Source organism: Myxocyprinus asiaticus, chromosome 14 (genome assembly GCF_019703515.2).
Source record: "Myxocyprinus asiaticus isolate MX2 ecotype Aquarium Trade chromosome 14, UBuf_Myxa_2, whole genome shotgun sequence".
Taxonomy (NCBI): domain Eukaryota; kingdom Metazoa; phylum Chordata; class Actinopteri; order Cypriniformes; family Catostomidae; genus Myxocyprinus; species Myxocyprinus asiaticus.
The window spans coordinates 12,106,713-12,121,531 of NC_059357.1; the positions used below are offsets into that span (position 1 = coordinate 12,106,713).

General features: G+C 37.5%; 1 protein-coding gene across 2 annotated transcripts in view; it reads left to right on the forward strand.

Annotated features, from left to right (window-relative positions):
- The first annotated feature begins 812 nt into the window (after nt 1–812).
- LOC127451578 (serine/threonine-protein kinase TAO2-like) overlaps nt 813–14,819 on the forward strand; it is a 34,279-nt gene continuing 20,272 nt past the window's right edge. For both annotated transcript variants that reach the window (XM_051716354.1, XM_051716355.1), the window contains exons 1-7: nt 813–1,261; nt 9,612–9,752; nt 9,891–9,962; nt 10,710–10,811; nt 12,495–12,540; nt 12,777–12,873; nt 13,059–13,172. In XM_051716354.1, coding sequence (XP_051572314.1) covers nt 9,621–9,752; nt 9,891–9,962; nt 10,710–10,811; nt 12,495–12,540; nt 12,777–12,873; nt 13,059–13,172 — 563 coding nt within the window. In that variant the 5' untranslated portion in view covers nt 813–1,261; nt 9,612–9,620. The remainder of the gene's footprint in view (nt 1,262–9,611; nt 9,753–9,890; nt 9,963–10,709; nt 10,812–12,494; nt 12,541–12,776; nt 12,874–13,058; nt 13,173–14,819) is intronic.

The window sequence follows — 14,819 nt, forward strand, 5'->3', positions numbered from 1 at the left end:
TGAGCTTTTGTGGGATGTGCTAGACTGTAAGGTGCATGAGAAGAGCCCAACAAGACAGCCACATCTATGGCAAGTGCTACAGGAAGTGTGGGGTGAAATGTCACTTGAGTATCTGGACAAACTGACAGCTAGAATGCCAAGGATCTGCAAAGCTGGCATTGCTGCACGTGGAGGATTTTTTTGATGAGAACTCTTTGAAGTAGTATAAGAAATTCTGAACATTTGTTTCAAATTGTAATAGTAATTTTTCACGTTATTAATGTCCTGACTATACATTGTGATCAGTTGAATGCCACTTTGGTGAATAAAAGAACCAATTTCTTTCTATAAAAGCAAAATCTGTTCATTGTTCCAAACTTTTGGCTGCCAGTGTGTGTGTGTGTGTGTATATATATATATATATATATATATAATGTGTGTGTGTGTGCAAATACAAATCTGTCATATACAGATGCAAGGAAATGTATGGCAGAAGAGGTAGGGTATGTTGGATAAATATAAATAGATTAAGCCATGTCCTGCACATAATTATTGCTCAATGGGGCAGTTTTATAGTCCTTCTTACTGAAAGGCACCGTTTGGGTTGCGTTATAGAGTATTTAAGTTCCTTAAATACATAAAAAAATTATATTTTGGGCTCATCTAAAGGGAGTCTGGAGAATCTCTAGAGGGCTGTTTGTTTTACACAGGGAAACAATAGTTCTTCCTCAAACTCAAATTGCCCTTCTCAAGATGGCGGATTCCCTCGGTCTACTCTTCACCAGAAACGCAGTGCACAGAAATTTTGAACTTCCGTCCGGTTGGCTCCCGCCCCACGTAGCCATTTTGCGTTTCCTGGACAAAAAAGGGGGTTAGATAGAAAGACAATCCGACACCGGATTAAAACAGTCTGGAAACCAAATCGAGAATCATAAATGCGGATGTAACTGTGCAATATGGTAGGGGCAGGAGTGTGCGAGCAGGTACACCAGCCGTGTCCCGGATTCAAAGTGGAAACAGTCGGCTAGCTGGCTAACGAACCGTTACCGAGAGTGAGAGATAAAGAGAGTTCACTGCCATTGAAGAGTTTTAGAACATACGTTGTTTTAAAATTAGATTCTTCTGCACGCTGGAAGGCGGATGTCGTTAGAAATATGGACAGTGTGTTGATTTAAAACGTCGCAAGTGGAGGCAAAAACAGCGGACGCTACGATTATTTGCGGAGAAAGCCGGATAATTGTTTATTTGCAGGGAATAAAGAGGAGGATCACAGTACGCCACGGTAAGAGACATTTATTTTTATTAAAAAAATTGTTTTTATATTTTTGACTTTGAAATCTATTGGTGATTGTGAGACATTTACAGCTGAATGAGACCAGGCTTTGTGTTATTGACAGGCGGATGAGCCTGTCACTAACAGGGTCATCCTCCATCAAAACGATATATGAAGCATGTTTCTTGGTTTATAATCGTAATTCTGCTCGTATGAGTTCGTGGCGGTGAGTTGCATAACTAGACAACATTTAACAGGATTTTTGCATTTAAGTCCCCCAAAAATGCCTCCCTGGAGTTTAAGAAACAGCCCATGTGTTTCTTCGCTTTCTATTGTTTAGTTTCCCTTTTCCAGCAGAACACCGGAAACTGAATGTGTCTTCAATCCTAATTAGCATTTATACAATAGTATGCACATATTTACACGTTTTAACCTTACTTTGACAAAACCTTCAGTCCTGAGGCCAATAAAAGTGGCAAACATCCACCCAGGAAAGGGGTGTGAAAAGTGTTCATCTGCACAAAACACATTATGGTCTTAAGTGCACTCAGTGGGTGGAGGGAAGAAACATTACTGGGTGCCCATTTAAGTTTTAAAGCCCAATAATAGCACATTAGGGCATGCAAGTGTAATCAATATCTGATATTTATCATGTAATATTAGTAGACTCTAACCAAGGGAGTGAAAGACCTCGTCAATACTTTGTAAAGAGCTTATGCTTTGCTGTAAACAACATGGAAATATGCTTAAATTACACGAGGTTTATGGGCTGCTTCCTTGGTATGGTTTGCGGCTGTGGGTTTTCCTTAGAAATGGTATGACCCTCCTTCCTTTAAACAGGAAATGTGAAAAAGACTTCTCAGTTCCATGGAACATCCCCACCCTGTTATCATGCTACTTGAAGCATAGAAAGTTTAGTCCACAGAGCTCAGAGGGTGCTTTTCTTGCATGACCACAAAATGGTTAATTACATCAGGAAAGGTGTGATGTCTGTGTTGCAGATTTGTTGCTTCTCAGTCTTCGTTGCAGCAACCATAGTCCAGAAAGCACAGATTAGCTTGTTTGGCATTTGCTTTCTTCTGACACTGTAGTACAGTTGCTTATCTCCCGGGGTGTGATTTGAGTCACTGTCTGTCTTTGTGCCGCAGTGTCTGTTAGAGAGGTATTATATTTCAGTCTGGGTGTCTTCTACTGAGTTGTTTTCAGAGCTGAATGTCCTGGCACGTGCTTGTCTGAAATGAGATGCTACTCAGATCTGCCATGCCTCACATTGGGCTGTCCTGTATGACCCTGTCACGGTGTCTCGTATTCTCATTCTCATGACTTTGATATACAAAAGCTCAGTGTATGAATGTATCGAAGAATTATGATTGGACTATTTTTGGTAGGGGTGGGCGATATGACTAAAATCTTATATCACGATAACTATATATATATAGATATAGATATATATATCACAATACATATATACACTGGCGGCCAGAATTTTGGAATAATGTAAATATTTGCTGTTTCGAAAGGAAATTGGTACTTTAATTCACCAAAGTGGCATTCAACTGATCACAAAGTATAGTCAGGACATTACCGATGTAAAAAAACAGCTCCATCACTATTTGAAAAAAGTCATTTTTGATAAAATCTAGACAGGCCCCATTTCCAGCAGCCATCACTCCAACACCTTATCCTTGAGTAATAATGCTAAATTGCTAATTTGGTACTAGAAAATCACTTGCTATTATATCAAACATCGTTGAAAGATATTTGGTTTGTTAAATGAAGCTTAACATTGTCTATGTTTTTGAGTTGCCACAGTATGCAATAGACTGGCATGTCTTCAGGTCAATATTAGGTGAAAAAATGGAAACAGAAACAGCTTTCTCTAGAAACTCATCAGTCAATCATTGTTTTGAGGAATGAAGGTTATATAATGCTTGAAATTGCCAAAAAAACGAAGTTTTCTTACAAAGGTGTACACTACAGTCTTCAAAGACAAAGGACAACTGGCTCTAACAAGGACAGAAAGAGATGTGGAAGTCCCAAATGTACAGCTAAACGAGGATAAGTACATCAGGGTACCTGCACTCCTGCGGGACTACCGCGGGACCCGACGCAACCGAGTGCGGCGCGGGACAAGTTTTGCTTGGTGGGAGTGGGCGGTAAGACACTTGTGTGTGCGGGTTGCGGGAGAGTAAAATTATTCGTGGGACTCCCGCAAAATACAAATATCTAAAAATAAATAAATTGTCATTCATCTATTGCGCAAGAGCACCAAAAAAAAAAAAAAAAAAAAAAAAAAAAAAATGATTTACAGGCGCAAGGACGGTGGCTCATTCGAAACTCTTTCTGGCACACTCCATATTTAACACATTGGAGACAGAAATTTTTATGTAAGTACATAGTATTTAAAGACACCTAAAATAAAGTGTGACCTCACATAATAAAAACCTTATTTTAATCTTCAAAATACACGTTTAATATAAATACATTTATGTAATCTTGATGTACTACAAATAAGCTCACAAATACATTCCAATTCTCTTTCAATTATTATTTAAGTTTAAAAGAAATATCCAAAACGGCATCTGGGGCTTGACTTATACACTTGATTTAAAGGAACAGTTCACCCAAAAATGAAAATTTGTTGATAATTTACTCACCCTCAGGCCATCCAAGATATATCTGAGTTTCTTTCTTCATCAAAACAGAATTGAAGACTTTTAGGATTTCATTTCAGGCCTCCTCCTCTAATCAATGCAAGTGAATGTCCTCCATTTTTTGACGGTCCTAAATGCATATTTAGGGTGCATCAAAATAATCCACACGACAAATAAAGTTCTTCTGAATGCAAACGATTGCTTATTTTTAGAAACAAAACAATACTTGTATACTTTTTAACTACAAATTTTCGCTTCCATACATCTCTGTGGTGGCGCTCATGAGAGGGATGACGTAAGCTCATTGGTAAGGTCACGCGTCACATGGAAGAGGAGTTAGGAAGCACGTCATTGTTTACATTGGTTTTTTTTTTTCATTGTTTTGCGTTCAGAAGAACTTTATTTGTCGACTGGAGTCGTGTGGATTATTTTGATGCACCCTAAATATGCATTTTGGACCGTCAAAAAATGGAGGACATTCACTTGCATTATTTAGAGGAGGAGGCCTGAAATGAAATCCTAAAAGTCTTAAATTCTGTTTTGATGAAGGAAGAAACTCAGATACATCTTGGATGGCCTGAGAGTAAGTAAATTATCAGCAAATTTTCATTTTTGGGTGAACTATTCTTTTAACTAAGTTGCTTTTGTCAATGATAGCACGTTGCAGACGAGCAGACCAATAGTTATATTTAACTGAGAATAATATTGATAATATCAGCTATCATCCTATGTTAAAAGAGCTACTTTAACAGACAATACATATAACTTAATTCATTCACGAAGTTAGCTGTAGTTTTATATATTTGAACTTGGTACTGTCTTCAGCTTAAATAACTGCTATGGACTAAACCTGAGTAGTCCACCTGGGTCAGATAAACATTCAGCTGTGGACTGCAGCTGCCTCAAGCCTGAGGAAGTTTTTACTGATGCTTCATCCTCTTTTTCAGCTGATGATGTCTGTGGTGTTTGTGTTTGCTTTTTAAAAAACAAAACATGAAATTTGCGGGCAGGAGTGGGAGAAGATAAGATACATTTTTTGCAGGAGCGGGACTGAAAAATCCGTCCCACGCAAGTCTCTACATCAGAGTCTCGAAATAGACACCTCACATGTCCTCAGCTGACAGCTTCATTGAATTCTACCCGCTCAACACCAGTTTCATGTACAACAGTAAAGAGAAGACTCGGGTGCAGGCCTTATGGGAAGAATTGCAAAGAAAAAGCCACTTTTGAAACAGAAAAACAAAAAGAAAAGGTTAGAGTGGGCAAAGAGAAACAGACATTGGACAACAGATAATTGGAAAAGAGTGTTATGGATCTTAACCCCATTGAGCTTTTGTGGGATCAGCTTGACTGTAAGGTGTGTGAGAAGTGCCCGACAAGACAGCCACATCTATGACAAGTGCTACAGGAAGCGTGGGGTGAAATGTCACCTGAGTACCTGGACAAACTGACAGCTAGAATGCCAAGGATCTGCAAAGCTGTCATTGCTGCACGTGGAGGATTTTTTGATGAGAACTCTTTGAAGTAGTATAAGAAGTTCTGAACATTTTTTTCTCCAAATTGTAATAGTAATTTTTCACGTTATTAATGTCCTGACTATACATTGTGATCAGTTGAATGCCACTTTGGTGAATAAAAGTACCAATTTCTTCCATAAGAGCAAAATCTGTACATTATTCCAAACTTTTGGCCGCCTGTGTGTGTGTGTGTGTATATATATATATATATATATATATATATATATATATATATATATATATATATATATATAAAAGATGGTTTATACATATTAAATAGCCATACTGTAATGACTAAATGTCAGTGAATTGAATACTTTATAATTGAAAACTACTTCCTCTTATATAATATTTATATTTTTGGAACGTGACATAGTCAAAGTATAAAAAAAAATAAAAATAAACGCAGTTTTAAATCAGCCTTAAAATGCCAAATTTCACATTATGCCACATTTAAGTCTGATATGTTGTTGACCACTATATATTATTATAAACTTTCCCTCAAGAAACTCAACATCTTAAAGCAATGCAACAAATAAAATAATACATTAATAAAAATAAAATTCTATGAAAAAAACTTCATTAGGCTCTTAATTATTTCTTATAATTAAGTCATCTCTATAGATATGAATATCTATAGGCAAACTTGGCGTATTTTTTCCTTATTTAAAACATCATTAAGGAAGGGTGATGATGTGTAGTTTAAAACCCCTTTATTTTGGAACATGACACAGTGTTGTAGCTGTTTTCCTCGTCAATGTTGGTTACAATGACGGGCTGTCTGTCCTTTTGAGACGTTTGTCTTCCTCCAAAGCGCTTTAAGGTAAAAATTCTAGTGATGCACCGAAATGAAAATCCTTGGCCAAAACCGAAAATTCTGGACACACTGGGGCGAAAACCAAAACTGAATTTGATTTATTTTTGTAACACTTTTTTTGGCATAATTATTAATTATACATAAGTGATTACACTTAGAAAGCACACATTAAAGGTGCACTCAGTAAGTTTTTGTTCATGTCGTCTTGTAGGTGTGGATGCAGCACCATTCAAAGGCAGTTGTTTTTAGTCACAGATGCCATTGTAGAAAATCACTATTCACATTCAGCCATAATTAATTTTATCCATGAGTGAAAGTGTCCAATGACAAGTGGTTACTGAGATTAAGCGAGTAGTATTCGGCTGGTCATTTGATCCTAACATGGCAGCCCCCATGAGGAGACCCACTCCGTGTAGGACAAAACAGCTTTTATAAGGTTACTGATATGACTAGAGTCTTCATATCATGTGAGTCATTATGATTTTACAAATCTATTTCAAAATTGCAATACATTTTTTAGGAGTAAAACTTTTTTTAATGAGGAAAAAATTACTGAGTGCACCTTTAACATAATAACATTTAGGCTTGAACAACTTATAAACTCATTAACTTATTGGATAATATTTTTTAAATATTACACTATATGTAAATACTGACTTTTGACTACTGACAAAGTGCTCTTGTATGACACCGCTGATGTAGAGTGCGGCTTTGCTTGAACAGTGGATAAGGATATTTAATGAGTTGGTGGCTCATTGTAAGCAAAACCTTGTTACCATCATCTTTAAACATTAGCTGCTGTTTAAATTTTTTGGCTGCTTTTTCTACATGTGAGTGTCCCTGTAACTGGATTTGAAAGTAACTGTTTCTGTTTAAACTTTGGGCCGAGATTTTCAGCCGAAAATGGCATGAAGTGCTATTTTTGATTTTCTGCTGACATTTCGGTGCATCCCTAAAACTATTAATTATAATTCAAATAGGCCACATATGTTTTGTGGTCTGTGCTGCGATATCGCTCCCGTTTCTGGAGCACAAATATCGGGAAGCCTGCTGGACACGCACTTGTGTTCTCCAGAAATAGGTTGTGCGACACTCACGTGAAACACAGATGCCCTTGAGAAGATGAGAAGCCTATTAATGCTTATGAGTCACTGTCTGCAAGATGAATGTCATTGAATTTGCAGAAATGTTAAATGTTGGAAAAACACTGTCCATGTTTCTTCAATTGTCTCAGTCTTTCGTGACTCTGGTTGATTCGCACACGCCTCGCACATAGATATTTACTATTGCGGTATAAATAATATAGCACAATCTCTATCAATCGACACTTTATATCATCGCTATGATATCATCATATCACCCAGCCCTAGTCTCTGAGTTTGTGGCTTCATACTTCTGCAACTAACTCAGGGCTGTCAGTGGATAGGCTATACTGTAGTATATCTTCCCTAGAATTATGAGCAATTGACAATGCAGTGAATGTTTGGTTTGTAATTGGTTGAATTTGCTATATTTCTGATCTTATAAAATCAAAATGAGCCAAAAAGGTTTTTTTATGGTGGATACCTATATCTACAGAGGAAGATTTGCTTTCAGTTTAGTCCAACTAATCACCCAGCCTGATGCCTAAATACATATTCCAATCTGCATGATCTGTGAATATGAAATGCAAACGCAAACAAGATGGAGCCCACCAGGCTTACATGTTCTTGACATTTAGGTCAAAGTGTGTACATTGTGGGTTATGTTATGTGTTTGGATATGAATTAACCAGATACATTCGTGTTGAACAGGGCCTTTACAGCTGGGTGTGATGGTTTGTTTTTCTTAATGATATTTGGAAATTCAAACAGTGCAAACAAACATCAGGAGTGTATTAACATGAAGAAGATCAAAAAGAAGGAATGATAGGTCTGACTTTGAAACACCATCATCCAACCAGAGAAGATTACAGCATCATTATTAATTTAGAGTGCCTAGTCTGACAATTTATAAGTGGGTCACAGACTTCTGGGTCTTTTGTAGTGTTGCAGATGCTAGATTGTGGAGAATTAGCCAAAACAGAGATAAGAGGAGTAGGGCTGTGCGATATATAGAATTTATCGAAATATTGCAAGGGCTTGCGATAACGTAATGATTTTAATACAGTAATGTTCAAAGTGACGCAGATCGTAGAGAATAAACTGGACATTTGCTGTGTATGCATGCTGTTTACATAGGCACTCAAATGATAGAGCTTGTCACAATTTGTGCATAATATGTTGCTGTAACCGACGCTGTCCTGTGCTTTCACTCTGCATTGTGTGTGCAGAAAATAACGAGACCAGACGCAAACTCAAACTTGGCTTGTTTATTAGCCACTGTGGTCTGTGTGGATAAATGAAAGGACAGGTTTCAATTAATGGGTTGTACCGTGAAATCATTCCTTTTTGTCTCAAGCATATTGTGGGTTGATAACAAGCACTTTATTTTTTTTTATTTATTTTTTATTTTCTCCCCAATTTGGAATGCCCAGTTCCCAATGCGCTCTAAGTCCACGTGGTGGCATAGTGACTCGCCTCAATCTGGGTGGCGGAAGACGGATCTCAGTTGCCTCCGCATCTGAGACCGTCAATCCGCACATCTTATCACATGGCCCATTGAGCGTGTTACCACGGAGATATAGCATGTGTGGAGGCTTCATGGTATTCTCCGCAGCATCCACGCACAACTCACCATGCACCCCACCGAGAGCGAACCACATTATAGCGACCACGAGGAGGTTACCCCATTTGACTCCACCCTCCCTAGCAACCGGGCCAATTTGGTTGCTTGGGAGACCTAGCTGGAGTCACTCAGCACACCCTGAATCCGAACTCGCGACTCCAGGTGTGGTAGTCAGTGTCTTTACTCGCTGAGCTACCCAGGCCCCCGACAACAAGCACTTTAAACCAAAGCCGAAAAAGAATGTCTACGGCAGGCGCTTCTGGACATCTTTTCATTTTTCAAAATAAGTCCCACATTGAATGAACTCATTTTTAAATTAATATGAACATGAATTACCGGGCTATTACACTCATTCTGCAGTGTCTCCTTTTTATAAAACTATTACAATTGCTCCAGTTCTACAAATACAACTCTCACAGAAGCAAGGAGGACACTCAGCTGCTCCATCATAACAAGGCGGGCTCCTTTAAGATAATGCACATGACATAGTGGATGGAAAACGCAATAATTTGCGTTTTCTTTTGTCTAATTTTTAGAAATGCGTTTAAAAATGCTAAATGTTTGGATGGAAACCCAGTTCGTGATGTTGCGGATGAACAGGATATAACTGGATCACTTACACAAGAGCACGTGTGGAGAAATGGTTCTCTTTCTCTCTGTCTCAGGAGCCAGTCATGCCTGCCAGTGTGCGTACTGGGACCCTGAAGGACTCTGAGGTGACTGAGCTCTTCTACAGAGATGATCCTGAGAAGCTCTTTACTGATCTCCGAGAGATAGGTCATGGCAGCTTTGGAGCTGTGTACTTTGTAAGTGAACCAAGATTAGTCTTTTCTGGAAGAGAACTGATATTTCACCCGTTGATGTGTAAGAGACCCTGGACTGTGCATGTTGTTTTGGTTTGTGTGTGTGTGTAAGTGCTCTGTATAACTGTATGTCTCTCTCAGGCTCATGATGTGCGTTCCAACGAAGTGGTGGCCATCAAGAAGATGTCGTTTAGCGGCAAGCAGTCCAATGAGGTCAGCACTGACATTCTCTTATAACACTGAAACACCGCTTTCTCTTATATCACTCATCTCATATCACACTTCTGGTGAAAAAGACTGGGCAGTATAGCAAAAAAATATATTGTTGTTAATCCACCTTGGAAAGATATTTGGTGTAAATATCTTAATATTTATATGTTTGCTTTGAAACGGCTTAAAAGTGTGATATCTTTTTTCCCCAATTGAAGGAACGTTCATTACAACCAGTGATCCATTGTAACCAAACAGATTCAAATGTCTAACATTAGAACTAAAATACAAACAAATCTAGTTAAAAATAATAAAAAAAATTTAAGTGATGATGCAAATGAATCATTGAATCAGAATTTTGAATAAAATCATTGGAATTGACAATTTTAACGGATTCACAGAAATTAATCAAACTTGCCAAATAGAGGGTGGCACTTGGCAGTATGACCAAAATAAGTATTTTTTATCACAATAACGGGATATATCACAATTTTTTTTGTTGTTTTTTTTGTTTGTTTTTTTTTACATTAAATAGATCTTTATAATGTAAAATATACATTAAATAAACATGACATGTGGTAATGACTATTTTAGGATAATCTATTGAAATAAATGCTTTACAACTGAAAGGCACTTAATCTAATTTGATTATATTCAATAATTCAACCCAATCCTATTGATGATGTAGTTGCAGTTCACATGTTAATCTTTTAATGTAACATTTGGTGTGTTCTCTGTCTTGACATCCAGAAATGGCAGGACATCATAAAGGAGGTGAAGTTCTTACAGAAGCTCAGACATCCCAATACCATTGAATACAAAGGGTGCTACCTCAGAGAGCACACCGCATGGGTAAGTGTGTCTGCACACAGTTGAAGTCAGAAGTTTACATACACTTTTGAACGACTCCACAGATTTCATATTAGCAAACTATAGTTTTGGCAAATTGTTTAGGACATCTACTTTGTGCATGACACGAGTAATTTTTGTTCACAGACATATTGTTTCACTTTTAATTGACTATATCACAATTCCCGTGGGTCACAAGTTTATATACACTAAATTAACTGTGCCTTTAAGCAGCTTGGAAAATTCCAGAAAATTATGTCAAGCTTTTAGATACTTAGCCAATTAGCTTCTGATAGGCTAATTGGAGTCAATTGGAGGTGTACCTGTGGATGTATTTTAAGGCCTACCTTCAAACTCAGTGCCTCTTTGCTTGACATCTTGGGAAAATCAAAAGAAATCAGGCAAGACCTTAGAAAAAAATGTGTGGACCTGGTTCATTCTTGGGAGTCATTTCCAAATGCCTGAAGATACAATGTTCATCTGTACAAACAATAGTACGCAAGTATAAACACCATGGGACCCTGCAGCCATCATACCGCTCAGGAAGGAGACGCATTCTGTCTCCTTGAGATGAACGTAGTTTGGTGCGAAAAGTGTAAATCAATCCCAGAACAGCAGCAAAGGACCTTGTGAAGATGCTGGAGGAAACAGGTAGACAAGTATCTATATCCACAGTAAAACAAGTCCTATATCGACATAACCTGAAAGGCTGCTCAACAAGGAAGAAGCCAGTGCTTCAAAACCGCCATAAAAAAGCCAGACTACAGTTTGCAAGTGCACATGGGGACAAAGATCTTACTTTTTGTAGTAATGTTCTCTGGTCTAATGAAACAAAATTGAACTGTTTGACCATAATGACCATCGTTATTTTTGGAGGAAAAAGGGTAAGACTTGCAAGCCGAAGAACACCATCCCAACCGTGAAGCATGGGGGTGGCAGCATCATGTTGTGGGGGTGCTTTGCTGCAGGAGGGACTGAATAAAATAGATGGTATCAAGAGGAAGGAAAATTATGTGGATATATTGAAGCAGCATCTCAAGACATCGGCCAGGAAGTTAATGCTCGGTTGCAAATGGGTCTTCCAAATGGACAGTGACCCCAAGCATACCTCCAAAGTTGTAGCAAAATGGCTTAAGGACAACAAAGTCAAGGTATTGGAGTGGCCATCACAAAGCCCTAACCTCAATCCGATAGAAGATTTGTGAGCAGCACTGAAAAAGCATGTGCGAGCAAGGAGGCCTACAAACCTGACTCAATTACACCAGTTCCGTCAGGAGGAATGGGCCAAAATTCCAGCAACTTATTGTGAGAAGCTTTTTGAAGGCTACCCAAAACGTTTGACCAAAGTTATAAAATTTCAAGGCAATGCTGCCAAATACTAACAAAGTTTATGTATACATCTGACCCACTGGGAATGTGACGAAAGAAATAAAAGCTGAAATAAATCACTCGCTCACATTTAAAATAGTGATGCTAACTGACCTAAGACAAGGAATGTTGTCTATGATTAAATGTCAGGAATTGTGAAAAACTTAGTTTAAATGTATTTGGCTAAGGTGTATGTAAACTTCTGACTCCAACTGTATATATATGTGTGTGTGTGTGTGTGTGTGTGTGTGTGTGTGTGTGTGTGTGTGTGTGATGTGTTTGTCTGGTGTGCTAATGTGTCTCTGTCTCTCCTATTAGCTGGTGATGGAATACTGTCTAGGATCAGCCTCTGATCTTTTAGAGGGTGAGTAGTCTACCCTTCTTGATGTCTTCCCTAGTTTCCAAGTCAAGTTGTAACTTTCCCTCAGCTGCCCTGTCTAAATTTAGTGGTTTCATTTGTATCTGCTGTGCTTGCTTTTATATAAGCACTGTCATCAATTGATAGCGAAACATGCAGGTTTTGTGTAAATATTGTCCTGGTCTGATCGGTATCATGTTATTTTCCCACAGTGAAGTATATATTATTTTTTTACCCTACAGTGCATAAGAAGCCTCTACAGGAGGTGGAAATAGCTGCTATTACCCATGGTGCACTTATGGGCCTCGCCTACCTTCACTCTCATAATATGATACACAGGTAAGACCATTGGCATGCCCACTTTTCTTTTATTTCCGTTCTTACCTTACCTTCACACCTGCTTGGCTTTTAAATATATTGTGTGGCTTTTCTTTTGTCATTTCATCTCAGTTCAAAATCTTGAATTGATTTAATTGTTTGTTTTTTTCAGTGCTGAAATATACACATTCTTTTTCTTTTTCCAGAGATGTAAAGGCAGGTAATATTCTGCTAACTGAGCCCGGTCAGGTGAAGCTTGGAGATTTTGGCTCTGCCTCAATTGTTTCTCCTGCCAACTCTTTTGTGGGCACACCATACTGGTAAGTCACAACTAATAATTGGGCATATCTAAACTTGTGTAGCATTTAGGGCTGAAACGATTAGTTGACGTTATCAACAACGTTGACAGTAAAAACATTATCGACAAAAATTTTGGTTGTCAAATAGTCGTTTGAACGTAACATGAGATCACATTAAACTCTAATGATAAAACGTTGATGTTGATGTGAAGCACTGTTGATGTGGAATAAGCGGAGCCGGATCTCTTTAAAGGAGACACACCGGTGTTACATCTTAAATGCAGTTATATTTAATGCGTTATAGCTTTATTAAAGTTCAAATAAAATGGAAGCAGGACATGTAAAAAACTAGAAACTCCGAAACTGGCATTTCTCTGTGCGGACAGTGCCTCTTATGAGTTGCGTGAATGTCCTGATCTAAGGGGGAGAGATTGAAACTGCACCCGGGGATGCTCATCCCTCAAGTGTGCACGCTTAATGCAGCTAGATTATAACGTGATGGCTCATGACATATTGAATCATAATAAATGTGTCACTGTGCATTTCTTATCGTGAAGAAAATTGGCAATATGCAGCTTTATTAATAAGAGAGAGTTTGTTTTTTGTGAGTTAAAGATGGATTGAAGTGAATAGAAAGGTGAGAGAGGGTAGTCTTTGCCCCATTATATACTGCAACAAAATACATTTTTGATATGTTTTAGTTTTGGCTTGTTTTCCAAAATAAATATCTGAAACTCCTTAAAAACAACGTACATTTTCTTAAGCAGCTATACTGCAGAAGAAAAAATTGATATCTGAGAATGTTAAATATATTATTAAAAATACAAATATTTTAAAATATCTAAAAACCCTTTAAAGAAGCAGCATTTAAGGTATTTAGACGTGCTTTTAGAGAATAGATCTTGAATATAAGTATATTTTGTCTTTACTGCACTCGCAGAAGTATAACCAAGTGAATAAATACACTTGTATACAAAATGCACTTATATTTTAGATACATTCTCTTAAAGAAAACCTAAATATTTTATATGTTGCTTCTCAAGTAACAAAACACTTGATGATAATATGATTTTTTGGAGTGAATTTCTTTACTGAATTAAACTTAAAGTATTTTTTTCCCTTTAATTGAATGAATGCCATTTAGAGGTATATTTAAAAGATGATTTTGTCCTCTTTGTTGTTAGTAAGCATGATTAATACAGCCTTTTAAGTCAGGGCACAAGCTGAATTGTTGGTTAAGAGCTAATGATTATTTGTTGCAATAGTCGAATAATCGTTCTAATAATCGTTAGATTAATCGATTATCAAAATAATCATTAGTTGCATCCCTAGTAGCATTTGTTTGTTTTTTATCTGAAGACCACTAATAATCCTTGTCAAGGCACCAATAATATATAATGATACAGTTGTACCCATTTTCCATTCTCTCACTGATCTTTAATTAAACCGATTGCTTTTAGTACTGTACTTTTAAGGCTTCTATGTTTAAATGATTAGCACTTCACATGTAAACTGACTAACTGATCAAACTGAAATTCTGGATATGGATTCACATATGTAAATGTGGGCAGTGATATGTTAATGTACTCATGGTTGTGTCGTAAATACTGTGATGTAGAGGTGGGTGGTATGACCATAATCATGTATCATGGAATAAGTAATTGTATA